This window comes from Myxine glutinosa, chromosome 1 (genome assembly GCF_964187855.1).
Source record: "Myxine glutinosa chromosome 1, kmMyxGlut1.1, whole genome shotgun sequence".
Classification (NCBI taxonomy): Eukaryota; Metazoa; Chordata; class Myxini; order Myxiniformes; family Myxinidae; genus Myxine; species Myxine glutinosa.
Genome location: NC_136261.1, coordinates 345,776,646 through 345,793,971, shown reverse-complemented (window position 1 = coordinate 345,793,971; position 17,326 = coordinate 345,776,646). Strand labels below are relative to the sequence as shown.

Here is a 17,326-nt window from a genome sequence, read left to right as displayed (position 1 = left end):
AAAACTCATCTTTCTTTTTCAAGATGTCCAAAAACTCATCTTTCTTTTTCAAGATGTCCAAAAACTCATATTTCTTTTTCAAGATGTTCAAAAACTCATCTTTCTTTTTCAAGATGTCCAAAAACTCATCTTTCTTTTTCAAGGTGTTCAAAAAGTCATCTTTCTTTTCCAAGATGTCAAAAATCTCATCTTTCTTTTTCAAGATGTCCAAAAACTCATATTTCTTTTTCAAGATGTCCCAAAATCTCATATTTCTTTTTCAATATGTCCCAAAATCTCATATTTCTTTTTCAATATGTCCCAAAATCTCATATTTCTTTTTCAAGATGTCCAAAATCTCATTTCTTTTTCAATATGTCCCAAAATCTCATTTCTTTTTCAAGATGTCCAAAATCTCATTTCTTTTTCAATATGTCCCAAAATCTCATTTCTTTTTCAAGATGTCCCAAAATCTCATATTTCTTTTTCAATATGTCCCAAAATCTCATATTTCTTTTTCAATATGTCCCAAAATCTCATATTTCTTTTTCAAGATGTCCAAAATCTCATATTTCTTTTTCAAGATGTCCAAAATCTCATTTCTTTTTCAATATGTCCCAAAATCTCATTTCTTTTTCAAGATGTCCCAAAATCTCATATTTCTTTTTCAATATGTCCCAAAATCTCATATTTCTTTTTCAATATGTCCCAAAATCTCATATTTCTTTTTCAATATGTCCCAAAAACTCATATTTCTTTTTCAATATGTCCCAAAATCTCATTTCTTTTTCAAGATGTCCAAAAACTCATATTTCTTTTTCAATATGTCCCAAAATCTCAAATTTCTTTTTCAATATGTCCCAAAATCACATATTTCTTTTTCAATATGTCCCAAAATCTCATATTTCTTTTTCAAGATGTCCAAAAACTCATATTTCTTTTTCAATATGTCCCAAAAACTCATATTTCTTTTTCAATATGTCCCAAAATCTCATATTTCTTTTTCAATATGTCCGAAAATCTCATATTTCTTTTTCAATATGTCCCAAAAACTCATATTTCTTTTTCAATATGTCCCAAAATCTCATATTTCTTTTTCAAGATGTCCAAAAACTCATATTTCTTTTTCAAGATGTCCAAAAACTCATCTTTCTTTTTCAAGATGTCCAAAAACTCATATTTCTTTTTCAAGATGTCCAAAAACCCATCTTTCTTTTTCAAGCTTTTCAACCTTTCCCAAAAACTCATATTTCTTTTTCAATATGTCCCAAAATCTCATATTTCTTTTTCAAGATGTTCAAAAACTCATCTTTCTTTTTCAAGATGTCCAAAAACTCATCTTTCTTTTTCAAGATGTCCAAAATCTCATTTCTTTTTCAAGATGTCCAAAATCTCATATTTCTTTTTCAAGATGTCCAAAATCTCATTTCTTTTTCAATATGTCCCAAAATCTCATATTTCTTTTTCAAGATGTCCAAAATCTCATTTCTTTTTCAAGATGTCCCAAAATCTCATTTCTTTTTCAAGATGTCCAAAATCTCATATTTCTTTTTTGAGATGTCCAAAATCTCATTTCTTTTTCAATATGTCCCAAAATCTCATATTTCTTTTTCAAGATGTCCAAAATCTCATTTCTTTTTCAAGATGTCCAAAATCTCATTTCTTTTTCAAGATGTCCAAAATCTCATATTTCTTTTTCAAGATGTCCAAAATCTCATTTCTTTTTCAATATGTCCCAAAAACTCATCTTTCTTTTTCAATATGTCCCAAAAACTCATCTTTCTTTTTCAAGATGTTCAAAAACTCATTCTTCTTTTTCAAGATGTCCAAAAACTCATCTTTCTTTTTCAAGATGTCCAAAATCTCATTTCTTTTTCAAGATGTCCAAAATCTCATATTTCTTTTTCAAGATGTCCAAAATCTCATTTCTTTTTCAAGATGTCCAAAATCTCATATTTCTTTTTCAAGATGTCCAAAATCTCATTTCTTTTTCAAGATGTCCCAAAATCTCATATTTCTTTTTCAATATGTCCCAAAATCTCATCTTTCTTTTTCAAGATGTCCAAAAACTCATCTTTCTTTTTCAAGATGTCCAAAAACTCATATTTCTTTTTCAAGATGTCCAAAAACCCATCTTTCTTTTTCAAGCTTTTCAACCTTTCCCAAAAACTCATATTTCTTTTTCAATATGTCCCAAAATCTCATATTTCTTTTTCAATATGTCCCAAAATCTCATATTTCTTTTTCAATATGTCCCAAAATCTCATATTTCTTTTTCAATATGTCCCAAAATCTCATATTTCTTTTTCAATATGTCCCAAAATCTCATATTTCTTTTTCAATATGTCCCAAAAACTCATATTTCTTTTTCAATATGTCCCAAAATCCCATATTTCTTTTTCAATATGTCCCAAAATCTCATATTTCTTTTTCAATATGTCCCAAAAATCTCATATTTCTTTTTCAATATGTCCCAAAATCTCATATTTCTTTTTCAAGATGTCCAAAAACTCATATTTCTTTTTCAAGATGTCCAAAAACTCATCTTTCTTTTTCAAGATGTCCAAAAACTCATCTTTCTTTTTCAAGATGTCCAAAAACTCATCTTTCTTTTTCAAGATGTCCAAAAACTCATCTTTCTTTTTCAAGATGTCCAAAAACTCATATTTCTTTTTCAAGATGTCCAAAAACTCATATTTCTTTTTCAAGATGTCCAAAAACTCATATTTCTTTTTCAAGATGTCCAAAAACTCATATTTCTTTTTCAAGATGTCCAAAAACTCATCTTTCTTTTTCAAGATGTCCAAAAACTCATCTTTCTTTTTCAAGATGTCCAAAAACTCATCTTTCTTTTTCAAGATGTTCAAAAACTCATCTTTCTTTTTCAAGATGTCCAAAAACTCATCTTTCTTTTTCAAGATGTCCAAAAACTCATCTTTCTTTTTCAAGATGTCCAAAAACTCATCTTTCTTTTTCAAGATGTCCAAAAACTCATATTTCTTTTTCAAGATGTTCAAAAACTCATCTTTCTTTTTCAAGATGTCCAAAAACTCATCTTTCTTTTTCAAGGTGTTCAAAAAGTCATCTTTCTTTTCCAAGATGTCAAAAATCTCATCTTTCTTTTTCAAGATGTCCAAAAACTCATATTTCTTTTTCAAGATGTCCAAAAACTCATATTTCTTTTTCAAGATGTTCAAAAACTCATCTTTCTTTTTCAAGATGTCCAAAAACTCATCTTTCTTTTTCAAGATGTCCAAAAACTCATATTTCTTTTTCAAGATGTTCAAAAACTCATCTTTCTTTTTCAAGATGTCCAAAAACTCATCTTTCTTTTTCAAGATGTCCAAAATCTCATTTCTTTTTCAAGATGTCCAAAATCTCATATTTCTTTTTCAAGATGTCCAAAATCTCATTTCTTTTTCAATATGTCCCAAAATCTCATATTTCTTTTTCAAGATGTCCAAAATCTCATTTCTTTTTCAAGATGTCCCAAAATCTCATTTCTTTTTCAAGATGTCCAAAATCTCATATTTCTTTTTTGAGATGTCCAAAATCTCATTTCTTTTTCAATATGTCCCAAAATCTCATATTTCTTTTTCAAGATGTCCAAAATCTCATTTCTTTTTCAAGATGTCCAAAATCTCATTTCTTTTTCAAGATGTCCAAAATCTCATATTTCTTTTTCAAGATGTCCAAAATCTCATTTCTTTTTCAATATGTCCCAAAAACTCATCTTTCTTTTTCAAGATGTCCAAAAACTCATATTTCTTTTTCAAGATGTTCAAAAACTCATCTTTCTTTTTCAAGATGTCCAAAAACTCATCTTTCTTTTTCAAGATGTCCAAAATCTCATTTCTTTTTCAAGATGTCCAAAATCTCATATTTCTTTTTCAAGATGTCCAAAATCTCATTTCTTTTTCAAGATGTCCAAAATCTCATATTTCTTTTTCAAGATGTCCAAAATCTCATTTCTTTTTCAAGATGTCCCAAAATCTCATATTTCTTTTTCAATATGTCCCAAAATCTCATATTTCTTTTTCAATATGTCCCAAAAACTCATATTTCTTTTTCAATATGTCCCAAAATCTCATATTTCTTTTTCAAGATGTCCAAAAACTCATATTTCTTTTTCAATATGTCCCAAAATCTCAAATTTCTTTTTCAATATGTCCCAAAATCTCATATTTCTTTTTCAAGATGTCCAAAAACTCATTTATTTTTCAATATGTCCCAAAAACTCATTTCTTTTTCAATATGTCCCAAAATCTCATATTTCTTTTTCAAGATGTCCAAAAACTCATCTTTCTTTTTCAAGATGTCCAAAAACTCATATTTCTTTTTCAAGATGTCCAAAAACTCATATTTCTTTTTCAAGATGTCCAAAAACTCATATTTCTTTTTCAAGATGTCCAAAAACTCATATTTCTTTTTCAAGATGTCCAAAAACTCATCTTTCTTTTTCAAGATGTCCAAAAACTCATCTTTCTTTTTCAAGATGTCCAAAAACTCATCTTTCTTTTTCAAGATGTTCAAAAACTCATCTTTCTTTTTCAAGATGTCCAAAAACTCATCTTTCTTTTTCAAGATGTCCAAAAACTCATCTTTCTTTTTCAAGATGTCCAAAAACTCATCTTTCTTTTTCAAGATGTCCAAAAACTCATATTTCTTTTTCAAGATGTTCAAAAACTCATCTTTCTTTTTCAAGATGTCCAAAAACTCATCTTTCTTTTTCAAGGTGTTCAAAAAGTCATCTTTCTTTTCCAAGATGTCAAAAATCTCATCTTTCTTTTTCAAGATGTCCAAAAACTCATATTTCTTTTTCAAGATGTCCAAAAACTCATATTTCTTTTTCAAGATGTTCAAAAACTCATCTTTCTTTTTCAAGATGTCCAAAAACTCATCTTTCTTTTTCAAGATGTCCAAAAACTCATATTTCTTTTTCAAGATGTTCAAAAACTCATCTTTCTTTTTCAAGATGTCCAAAAACTCATCTTTCTTTTTCAAGATGTCCAAAATCTCATTTCTTTTTCAAGATGTCCAAAATCTCATATTTCTTTTTCAAGATGTCCAAAATCTCATTTCTTTTTCAATATGTCCCAAAATCTCATACTTCTTTTTCAAGATGTCCAAAATCTCATTTCTTTTTCAAGATGTCCCAAAATCTCATTTCTTTTTCAAGATGTCCAAAATCTCATATTTCTTTTTTGAGATGTCCAAAATCTCATTTCTTTTTCAATATGTCCCAAAATCTCATATTTCTTTTTCAAGATGTCCAAAATCTCATTTCTTTTTCAAGATGTCCAAAATCTCATTTCTTTTTCAAGATGTCCAAAATCTCATATTTCTTTTTCAAGATGTCCAAAATCTCATTTCTTTTTCAATATGTCCCAAAAACTCATCTTTCTTTTTCAAGATGTCCAAAAACTCATATTTCTTTTTCAAGATGTTCAAAAACTCATCTTTCTTTTTCAAGATGTCCAAAAACTCATCTTTCTTTTTCAAGATGTCCAAAATCTCATTTCTTTTTCAAGATGTCCAAAATCTCATATTTCTTTTTCAAGATGTCCAAAATCTCATTTCTTTTTCAAGATGTCCAAAATCTCATATTTCTTTTTCAAGATGTCCAAAATCTCATTTCTTTTTCAAGATGTCCCAAAATCTCATATTTCTTTTTCAATATGTCCCAAAATCTCATATTTCTTTTTCAATATGTCCCAAAAACTCATATTTCTTTTTCAATATGTCCCAAAATCTCATATTTCTTTTTCAAGATGTCCAAAAACTCATATTTCTTTTTCAATATGTCCCAAAATCTCAAATTTCTTTTTCAATATGTCCCAAAATCTCATATTTCTTTTTCAAGATGTCCAAAAACTCATATTTCTTTTTCAATATGTCCCAAAAACTCATTTCTTTTTCAATATGTCCCAAAATCTCATATTTCTTTTTCAAGATGTCCAAAAACTCATATTTCTTTTTCAATATGTCCCAAAATCTCATATTTCTTTTTCAATATGTCCCAAAATCTCATATTTCTTTTTCAAGATGTTCAAAAACTCATCTTTCTTTTTCAAGATGTCCAAAAACTCATCTTTCTTTTTCAAGATGTCCAAAATCTCATTTCTTTTTCAAGATGTCCAAAATCTCATATTTCTTTTTCAAGATGTCCAAAATCTCATTTCTTTTTCAATATGTCCCAAAATCTCATATTTCTTTTTCAAGATGTCCAAAATCTCATTTCTTTTTCAAGATGTCCCAAAATCTCATTTCTTTTTCAAGATGTCCAAAATCTCATATTTCTTTTTTGAGATGTCCAAAATCTCATTTCTTTTTCAATATGTCCCAAAATCTCATATTTCTTTTTCAAGATGTCCAAAATCTCATTTCTTTTTCAAGATGTCCAAAATCTCATTTCTTTTTCAAGATGTCCAAAATCTCATATTTCTTTTTCAAGATGTCCAAAATCTCATTTCTTTTTCAATATGTCCCAAAAACTCATCTTTCTTTTTCAAGATGTCCAAAAACTCATCTTTCTTTTTCAAGATGTTCAAAAACTCATTCTTCTTTTTCAAGATGTCCAAAAACTCATCTTTCTTTTTCAAGATGTCCAAAATCTCATTTCTTTTTCAAGATGTCCAAAATCTCATATTTCTTTTTCAAGATGTCCAAAATCTCATTTCTTTTTCAAGATGTCCAAAATCTCATATTTCTTTTTCAAGATGTCCAAAATCTCATTTCTTTTTCAAGATGTCCCAAAATCTCATATTTCTTTTTCAATATGTCCCAAAATCTCATCTTTCTTTTTCAAGATGTCCAAAAACTCATCTTTCTTTTTCAAGATGTCCAAAAACTCATATTTCTTTTTCAAGATGTCCAAAAACCCATCTTTCTTTTTCAAGCTTTTCAACCTTTCCCAAAAACTCATATTTCTTTTTCAATATGTCCCAAAATCTCATATTTCTTTTTCAATATGTCCCAAAATCTCATATTTCTTTTTCAATATGTCCCAAAATCTCATATTTCTTTTTCAATATGTCCCAAAATCTCATATTTCTTTTTCAATATGTCCCAAAATCTCATATTTCTTTTTCAATATGTCCCAAAAACTCATATTTCTTTTTCAATATGTCCCAAAATCCCATATTTCTTTTTCAATATGTCCCAAAATCTCATATTTCTTTTTCAATATGTCCCAAAAATCTCATATTTCTTTTTCAATATGTCCCAAAATCTCATATTTCTTTTTCAAGATGTCCAAAAACTCATATTTCTTTTTCAAGATGTCCAAAAACTCATCTTTCTTTTTCAAGATGTCCAAAAACTCATCTTTCTTTTTCAAGATGTCCAAAAACTCATCTTTCTTTTTCAAGATGTCCAAAAACTCATCTTTCTTTTTCAAGATGTCCAAAAACTCATATTTCTTTTTCAAGATGTCCAAAAACTCATATTTCTTTTTCAAGATGTCCAAAAACTCATATTTCTTTTTCAAGATGTCCAAAAACTCATATTTCTTTTTCAAGATGTCCAAAAACTCATCTTTCTTTTTCAAGATGTCCAAAAACTCATCTTTCTTTTTCAAGATGTCCAAAAACTCATCTTTCTTTTTCAAGCTTTTCAACCTTTCCCAAAAACTCATCTTTCTTTTTCAAGCTTTTCAACCTTTCCCAAAAACTCATCTTTCTTTTTCAAGATGTCCAAAAACTCATCTTTCTTTTTCAAGCTTTTCAACCTTTCCCAAAAACTCATCTTTCTTTTTCAAGATGTCCAAAAACTCATCTTTCTTTTTCAAGCTTTTCAACCTTTCCCAAAAACTCATCTTTCTTTTTCAAGCTTTTCAACCTTTCCCAAAAACTCATCTTTCTTTTTCAAGATGTCCAAAAACTCATCTTTCTTTTTCAAGCTTTTTAACCTTTCCCAAAAACTCATCTTTCTTTTTCAAGCTTTTCAACCTTTCCCAAAAACTCATCTTTCTTTTTCAAGCTTTTCAACCTTTCCCAAAAACTCATCTTTCTTTTTCAAGATGTCCAAAAACTCATCTTTCCTTTTCAAGCTTTTTAACCTTTCCCAAAAACTCATCTTTCTTTTTCAAGCTTTTCAACCTTTCCCAAAAACTCATCTTTCTTTTTCAAGATGTCCAAAAACTCATCTTTCTTTTTCAAGCTTTTCAACCTTTCCCAAAAACTCATCTTTCTTTTTCAAGCTTTTCAACCTTTCCCAAAAACTCATCTTTCTTTTTCAAGCTTTTCAACCTTTCCCAAAAACTCATCTTTCTTTTTCAAGATGTCCAAAAACTCATCTTTCTTTTTCAAGCTTTTCAACCTTTCCCAAAAACCCATCTTTCTTTTTCAAGCTTTTCAACCTTTCCCAAAAACTCATCTTTCTTTTTCAAGATGTCCAAAAACTCATCGTTCTTTTTCAAGATGTCCAAAAACTCATCTTTCTTTTTCAAGCTTTCCCAAAATCTCATATTTCTTTTTCAAGATGTCCAAAATCTCATATTTCTTTTTCAAGATGTCCAAAATCTCATTTCTTTTTCAATATGTCCCAAAATCTCATTTCTTTTTCAAGATGTCCCAAAATCTCATATTTCTTTTTCAATATGTCCCAAAATCTCATATTTCTTTTTCAATATGTCCCAAAATCTCATATTTCTTTTTCAAGATGTCCAAAATCTCATATTTCTTTTTCAAGATGTCCAAAATCTCATTTCTTTTTCAATATGTCCCAAAATCTCATTTCTTTTTCAAGATGTCCCAAAATCTCATATTTCTTTTTCAATATGTCCCAAAATCTCATATTTCTTTTTCAATATGTCCCAAAATCTCATATTTCTTTTTCAAGATGTCCAAAATCTCATTTCTTTTTCAATATGTCCCAAAATCTCATATTTCTTTTTCAATATGTCCCAAAATCTCATATTTCTTTTTCAAGATGTCCAAAATCTCATATTTCTTTTTCAAGATGTCCAAAATCTCATTTCTTTTTCAATATGTCCCAAAATCTCATTTCTTTTTCAAGATGTCCCAAAATCTCATATTTCTTTTTCAATATGTCCCAAAATCTCATATTTCTTTTTCAATATGTCCCAAAATCTCATATTTCTTTTTCAATATGTCCCAAAAACTCATATTTCTTTTTCAATATGTCCCAAAATCTCATATTTCTTTTTCAAGATGTCCAAAAACTCATATTTCTTTTTCAATATGTCCCAAAATCTCAAATTTCTTTTTCAATATGTCCCAAAATCACATATTTCTTTTTCAATATGTCCCAAAATCTCATATTTCTTTTTCAACATGTCCAAAAACTCATATTTCTTTTTCAATATGTCCCAAAAACTCATATTTCTTTTTCAATATGTCCCAAAATCTCATATTTCTTTTTCAAGATGTCCAAAAACTCATATTTCTTTTTCAAGATGTCCAAAAACTCATCTTTCTTTTTCAAGATGTCCAAAAACTCATATTTCTTTTTCAAGATGTCCAAAAACCCATCTTTCTTTTTCAAGCTTTTCAACCTTTCCCAAAAACTCATATTTCTTTTTCAATATGTCCCAAAATCTCATATTTCTTTTTCAATATGTCCCAAAATCTCATTTCTTTTTCAATATGTCCCAAAATCTCATATTTCTTTTTCAATATGTCCCAAAATCTCATATTTCGTTTTCAATATGTCCCAAAATCTCATATTTCTTTTTCAATATGTCCCAAAAACTCATATTTCTTTTTCAATATGTCCCAAAATCTCATATTTCTTTTTCAATATGTCCCAAAATTTCATATTTCTTTTTCAATATGTCCCAAAAATTCATATTTCTTTTTCAATATGTCCCAAAATCTCATATTTCTTTTTCAAGATGTCCAAAAACTCATATTTCTTTTTCAAGATGTCCAAAAACTCATCTTTCTTTTTCAAGATGTCCAAAAACTCATCTTTCTTTTTCAAGATGTCCAAAAACTCATCTTTCTTTTTCAAGATGTCCCAAAACTCACATTTCTTTTTCAAGATGTCCAAAAACTCATCTTTCTTTTTCAAGATGTCCAAAAACTCATCTTTCTTTTTCAAGATGTCCAAAAACTCATCTTTCTTTTTCAAGATGTCCAAAAACTCATATTTCTTTTTCAAGATGTCCAAAAACTCGTATTTCTTTTTCAAGATGTCCAAAAACTCATATTTCTTTTTCAAGATGTCCAAAAACTCATATTTCTTTTTCAAGATGTCCAAAAACTCATCTTTCTTTTTCAAGATGTTCAAAAACTCATCTTTCTTTTTCAAGATGTCCAAAAACTCATCTTTCTTTTTCAAGATGTCCAAAAACTCATCCTTCTTTTTCAAGATGTCCAAAAACTCATCTTTCTTTTTCAAGATGTCCAAAAACTCATATTTCTTTTTCAAGATGTTCAAAAACTCATCTTTCTTTTTCAAGATGTCCAAAAACTCATCTTTCTTTTTCAAGGTGTTCAAAAAGTCATCTTTCTTTTCCAAGATGTCAAAAATCTCATCTTTCTTTTTCAAGATGTCCAAAAACTCACATTTCTTTTTCAAGATGTCCAAAAACTCATATTTCTTTTTCAAGATGTTCAAAAACTCATCTTTCTTTTTCAAGATGTCCAAAAACTCATCTTTCTTTTTCAAGATGTCCAAAAACTCATATTTCTTTTTCAAGATGTTCAAAAACTCATCTTTCTTTTTCAAGATGTCCAAAAACTCATCTTTCTTTTTCAAGATGTCCAAAATCTCATTTCTTTTTCAAGATGTCCAAAATCTCATATTTCTTTTTCAAGATGTCCAAAATCTCATTTCTTTTTCAATATGTCCCAAAATCTCATATTTCTTTTTCAAGATGTCCAAAATCTCATTTCTTTTTCAAGATGTCCCAAAATCTCATTTCTTTTTCAAGATGTCCAAAATCTCATATTTCTTTTTTGAGATGTCCAAAATCTCATTTCTTTTTCAATATGTCCCAAAATCTCATATTTCTTTTTCAAGATGTCCAAAATCTCATTTCTTTTTCAAGATGTCCAAAATCTCATTTCTTTTTCAAGATGTCCAAAATCTCATATTTCTTTTTCAAGATGTCCAAAATCTCATTTCTTTTTCAATATGTCCCAAAAACTCATCTTTCTTTTTCAAGATGTCCAAAAACTCATATTTCTTTTTCAAGATGTTAAAAAACTCATCTTTCTTTTTCAAGATGTCCAAAAACTCATCTTTCTTTTTCAAGATGTCCAAAATCTCATTTCTTTTTCAAGATGTCCAAAATCTCATATTTCTTTTTCAAGATGTCCAAAATCTCATTTCTTTTTCAAGATGTCCAAAATCTCATATTTCTTTTTCAAGATGTCCAAAATCTCATTTCTTTTTCAAGATGTCCCAAAATCTCATATTTCTTTTTCAATATGTCCCAAAATCTCATATTTCTTTTTCAATATGTCCCAAAATCTCATATTTCTTTTTCAATATGTCCCAAAAACTCATATTTCTTTTTCAATATGTCCCAAAATCTCATATTTCTTTTTCAAGATGTCCAAAAACTCATATTTCTTTTTCAATATGTCCCAAAATCTCAAATTTCTTTTTCCATATGTCCCAAAATCTCATATTTCTTTTTCAAGATGTCCAAAAACTCATATTTCTTTTTCAATATGTCCCAAAAACTCATTTCTTTTTCAATATGTCCCAAAATCTCATATTTCTTTTTCAAGATGTCCAAAAACTCATATTTCTTTTTCAATATGTCCCAAAATCTCATATTTCTTTTTCAAGATGTCCAAAAACTCATTTCTTTTTCAATATGTCCCAAAATCTCAAATTTCTTTTTCAATATGTCCCAAAATCTCATATTTCTTTTTCAATATGTCCCAAAAACTCATATTTCTTTTTCAATATGTCCCAAAATCTCATATTTCTTTTTCAATATGTCCCAAAATCTCATATTTCTTTTTCATTATGTCCCAAAAACTCATATTTCTTTTTCAATATGTCCCAAAATCTCATATTTCTTTTTCAATATGTCCGAAAATCTCATATTTCTTTTTCAATATGTCCCAAAAACTCAGATTTCTTTTTCAATATGTCCCAAAATCTCATATTTCTTTTTCAAGATGTCCAAAAACTCATATTTCTTTTTCAAGATGTCCAAAAACTCATCTTTCTTTTTCAAGATGTCCAAAAACTCATCTTTCTTTTTCAAGATGTCCAAAAACTCATCTTTCTTTTTCAATATGTCCCAAAATCTCATATTTCTTTTTCAAGATGTCCAAAAACTCATTTCTTTTTCAAGATGTCCAAAAACTCATCTTTCTTTTTCAAGATGTCCAAAAACTCATATTTCTTTTTCAAGATGTCCAAAAACCCATCTTTCTTTTTCAAGCTTTTCAACCTTTCCCAAAAACTCATATTTCTTTTTCAATATGTCCCAAAATCTCATATTTCTTTTTCAATATGTCCCAAAATCTCATATTTCTTTTTCAATATGTCCCAAAATCTCATATTTCTTTTTCAATATGTCCCAAAATCTCATATTTCTTTTTCAATATGTCCTAAAAATTCATATTTCTTTTTCAATATGTCCCAAAATCTCATATTTCTTTTTCAAGATGTCCAAAAACTCATATTTCTTTTTCAAGATGTCCAAAAACTCATCTTTCTTTTTCAAGATGTCCAAAAACTCATCTTTCTTTTTCAAGATGTCCAAAAACTCATCTTTCTTTTTCGAGATGTCCAAAAACTCATCTTTCTTTTTCGAGATGTCCAAAAACTCATCTTTCTTTTTCAAGATGTCCAAAAACTCATATTTCTTTTTCAAGATGTCCAAAAACTCATATTTCTTTTTCAAGATGTCCAAAAACTCATATTTCTTTTTCAAGATGTCCAAAAACTCATCTTTCTTTTTCAAGATGTCCAAAAACTCATCTTTCTTTTTCAAGATGTCCAAAAACTCATCTTTCTTTTTCAAGATGTTCAAAAACTCATCTTTCTTTTTCAAGATGTCCAAAAACTCATCTTTCTTTTTCAAGCTGTCCAAAATCTCATTTTTCTTTTTCAAGCTGTCCCAAAATCTCATCTTTCTTTTTCAAGCTGTCCAAAATCTCATTTTTCTTTTTCAAGCTGTCCCAAAATCTCATCTTTCTTTTTTAAGTTGTCCCAAAAACCCATCTTTTTTTTTCAAGCTGTCCAAAATCTCATTTTTCTTTTTCAAGCTGTCCCAAAATCTCATTTTTCTTTTTCAAGCTGTCCCAAAATCTCATCTTTCTTTTTCAAGCTGTCCAAAATCTCATTTTTCTTTTTCAAGCTGTCCCAAAAACTCATCTTTCTTTTTCAAGCTGTCCCAAAATCTCATCTTTCTTTTTCAAGCTGTCCCAAAAACACATCTTCCTTTTTCAAGCTGTCCCAAAATCTCATCTTTCTTTTTCAAGCTGTCCCAAAATCTCATCTTTCTTTTTCAATATGTCCGAAAATCTCATCTTTCTTTTTCAAGCTGTCCCAAAAACACATCTTCCTTTTTCAAGCTGTCCCAAAATCTCATCTTTCTTTTTCAAGCTGTCCCAAAATCTCATCTTTCTTTTTCAAGCTGTCCCAAAAACACATCTTTCTTTTTCAAGCTGTCCCAAAATCTCATCTTTCTTTTTCAAGCTGTCCCAAAAACACATCTTTCATTTTCAAGCTGTCCCAAAATCTCATCTTTCTTTTTCAAGCTGTCCCAAATCTCATATTTCATTTTCAAGCTGTCCCAAATCTCATATTTCATTTTCAAGCTGTCCCAAAATCTCATCTTTCATTTTCAAGCTGTCCCAAAATCTCATCTTTCATTTTCAAGCTGTCCCAAAATCTCATCTTTCTTTTTCAAGCTGTCCCAAATCTCATATTTCTTTTTCAATATGTCCCAAAATCTCATATTTCTTTTTCAAGATGTCCAAAAACTCATATTTCTTTTTCAAGATGTCCAAAAACTCATCTTTCTTTTTCAAGATGTCCAAAAACTCATCTTTCTTTTTCAAGATGTCCAAAAACTCATCTTTCTTTTTCGAGATGTCCAAAAACTCATCTTTCTTTTTCGAGATGTCCAAAAACTCATCTTTCTTTTTCAAGATGTCCAAAAACTCATATTTCTTTTTCAAGATGTCCAAAAACTCATATTTCTTTTTCAAGATGTCCAAAAACTCATATTTCTTTTTCAAGATGTCCAAAAACTCATCTTTCTTTTTCAAGATGTCCAAAAACTCATCTTTCTTTTTCAAGATGTCCAAAAACTCATCTTTCTTTTTCAAGATGTTCAAAAACTCATCTTTCTTTTTCAAGATGTCCAAAAACTCATCTTTCTTTTTCAAGCTGTCCAAAATCTCATTTTTCTTTTTCAAGCTGTCCCAAAATCTCATCTTTCTTTTTCAAGCTGTCCAAAATCTCATTTTTCTTTTTCAAGCTGTCCCAAAATCTCATCTTTCTTTTTTAAGTTGTCCCAAAAACCCATCTTTTTTTTTCAAGCTGTCCAAAATCTCATTTTTCTTTTTCAAGCTGTCCCAAAATCTCATTTTTCTTTTTCAAGCTGTCCCAAAATCTCATCTTTCTTTTTCAAGCTGTCCAAAATCTCATTTTTCTTTTTCAAGCTGTCCCAAAATCTCATTTTTCTTTTTCAAGCTGTCCCAAAAACTCATCTTTCTTTTTCAAGCTGTCCCAAAATCTCATCTTTCTTTTTCAAGCTGTCCCAAAAACACATCTTCCTTTTTCAAGCTGTCCCAAAATCTCATCTTTCTTTTTCAAGCTGTCCCAAAATCTCATCTTTCTTTTTCAATATGTCCGAAAATCTCATCTTTCTTTTTCAAGCTGTCCCAAAAACACATCTTCCTTTTTCAAGCTGTCCCAAAATCTCATCTTTCTTTTTCAAGCTGTCCCAAAATCTCATCTTTCTTTTTCAAGCTGTCCCAAAAACACATCTTTCTTTTTCAAGCTGTCCCAAAATCTCATCTTTCTTTTTCAAGCTGTCCCAAAAACACATCTTTCATTTTCAAGCTGTCCCAAAATCTCATCTTTCTTTTTCAAGCTGTCCCAAATCTCATATTTCATTTTCAAGCTGTCCCAAATCTCATATTTCATTTTCAAGCTGTCCCAAAATCTCATCTTTCATTTTCAAGCTGTCCCAAAATCTCATCTTTCATTTTCAAGCTGTCCCAAAATCTCATCTTTCTTTTTCAAGCTGTCCCAAATCTCATATTTCATTTTCAAGCTGTCCCAAAATCTCATATTTCATTTTCAAGCTGTCCCAAAAACTCATCTTTCTTTTCCCTATAATCATCCAAGTTAATTTCTTCAGTTTCTACTCGGGCTTTATCCTTCACAATACAGCACCAAAATGTGTTAAAATATTCTCTTTCTCACATTCATTACATATCTTCCATCCATTTCCCCTTGTTCTTCCTATCACATGGTCTGCTGAATGTCTTAACTTATCTCTGACTGTCTATTAGCCACAGACGGAAATACGAGTGCGACCTTTTGACAACCCCTTTTACTTTATCTGTCACCCCTTTCTTTTATTCAGAGCTATCGGGCTGGGCTTCACAGGCAGTTTTTGCAGTTGGTGATGCAACAGCAATGGCAGGTACGGAATTTTGAAATCTTGCTCAAATATTCTCTCGATATGATCACACCCTGTAAGTGATGTCTTTTCTACACACCTGATTAAATTTGTCAGTGCGGTTTTAGGAATATATGTATGTATGTGTATGTATATGGTAAAAGATCGGGGTGGTTGGGATTATACTTTTTTAAAGAAAGAAGTCGCTTCCAACCAACCAGAAAGTAAAACTAGATCTACTCCACAAATTTGAGCAAATATACACCTTTCTTTTTAAAGAGACAGAAAACAATAAACAGCTCAGCAAAAGCAGAGCGCTCTCAGGTGACGTTTCACCCACTTCACAGCAGGCTTTCTCAAGCCAATAGACCACGAGTCCCGGTGCATACCAGTTTTTATTCACCGTGTGGGCCGCTTCCGGTCACGTGACGGTGCTTGAGGTCAGATGGAGGAGTTTATTTTATATTTTTGCAAACCTCAAGCAAAATAATCGTCAAGGCACATCATTGACGGGTTGCTCTGCTCCTTTTTTGTTATTACTTTTATTATTACCTCCACCACCAAAGGTGGATGGAGGTTATGTTTTCACCCCTGTCTGTCTGTCTGTTTGTGAACAAGATATCTCAAAAAGGTGTGGATGGCTTCAAACGAAATTAGGCAGAGAGGTGAGGAATTAGGCAGAGAGAGGGAAAAAATAAGGACCACCCTCATATATATATATATTATATATATATATATATATATATATATATATATATATATATATATATATATATATATATATATATATATATATATATATATATATATATATATATATACATACATACATATACATATACATATATATATATATATATATATATATATATATATATATATATATATATATATATATAGTTGTAATGTGAGACCACCAGAGATTAACTTCCATGACGCCGAGCTAAGGCGTTCTGCACACGTTACTGCACTGTTGATGATTAATTAATTTGGCCTTGCGACATTTTTGGTGGCTTGGTCGGTTTTGCAGCGGAGGTTGGCTATGCTAGAGGGCAAATAATAACCTGGATGGACAAGACAGTATGCAATATGGAAAACTGTTGACCTTGAGGGCTCAGGTCCAACTCCTGGTGCAATGCTTTTTATATCCGTGGACCTGATGTCATCTGATCCAGGGACCCCCCCGCCCCCCCCCAATCCTCTTCCTCGCAGACGATCACACACGTAGTTCCACTATGTTGCTGCCTGTGCATCAGGCATCACACAGGTGCACCCGCCATGGTCATTTCGCAGCAATAGGACGCTAACAAAATCAATGGGATGCCAACAAAAGAGAAGTAAAAGCAGATACTGCAGCAATACCATGCCGAGTGGAAATCGCTTCATTGGAAGAGCATTTCCCAACAAGATAATGATCCAGAACACACTTCCAATATAATAAAACAGTATTTGAAGAACAAGGTTACAACTGGTGTGCTCCAAGCGCTAGAATGGCCACCCCGTGTTCAGACATGAGTCTCATTGTGGACATGTGTGATTACCTGGAAACAGAGAGAACAAGAGGAACCCAACTAACCTTACAGAACTGTGGAATGTACGACACGGTATTTGGCACAATATTCTTGAAAGAATCCTTCAGTCATATACAGGAAGCATGGGTAAAATAGTGATGGCATGCAAGAAAAGGAAAGGGCAGACGCAAAGTATTGACTACTACTATAAAGGCTGTTAATGTACAACAACAAACACATATGATTGTTATAACTGATAATT

The 17,326-nt window shown here is 30.0% G+C and overlaps 1 protein-coding gene across 3 annotated transcripts in view; it reads left to right on the top strand.

Moving 5' to 3' along the window:
- Positions 1-17,326, top strand: part of UROS (uroporphyrinogen III synthase) — a 153,598-nt gene that overhangs the window by 112,123 nt on the left and 24,149 nt on the right. For all 3 annotated transcript variants that reach the window (XM_078769866.1, XM_078769867.1, XM_078769865.1), the window contains exon 6: positions 15,518-15,577. In XM_078769866.1, the coding sequence (XP_078625992.1) occupies positions 15,518-15,577 (60 nt within the window). The remainder of the gene's footprint in view (positions 1-15,517; positions 15,578-17,326) is intronic.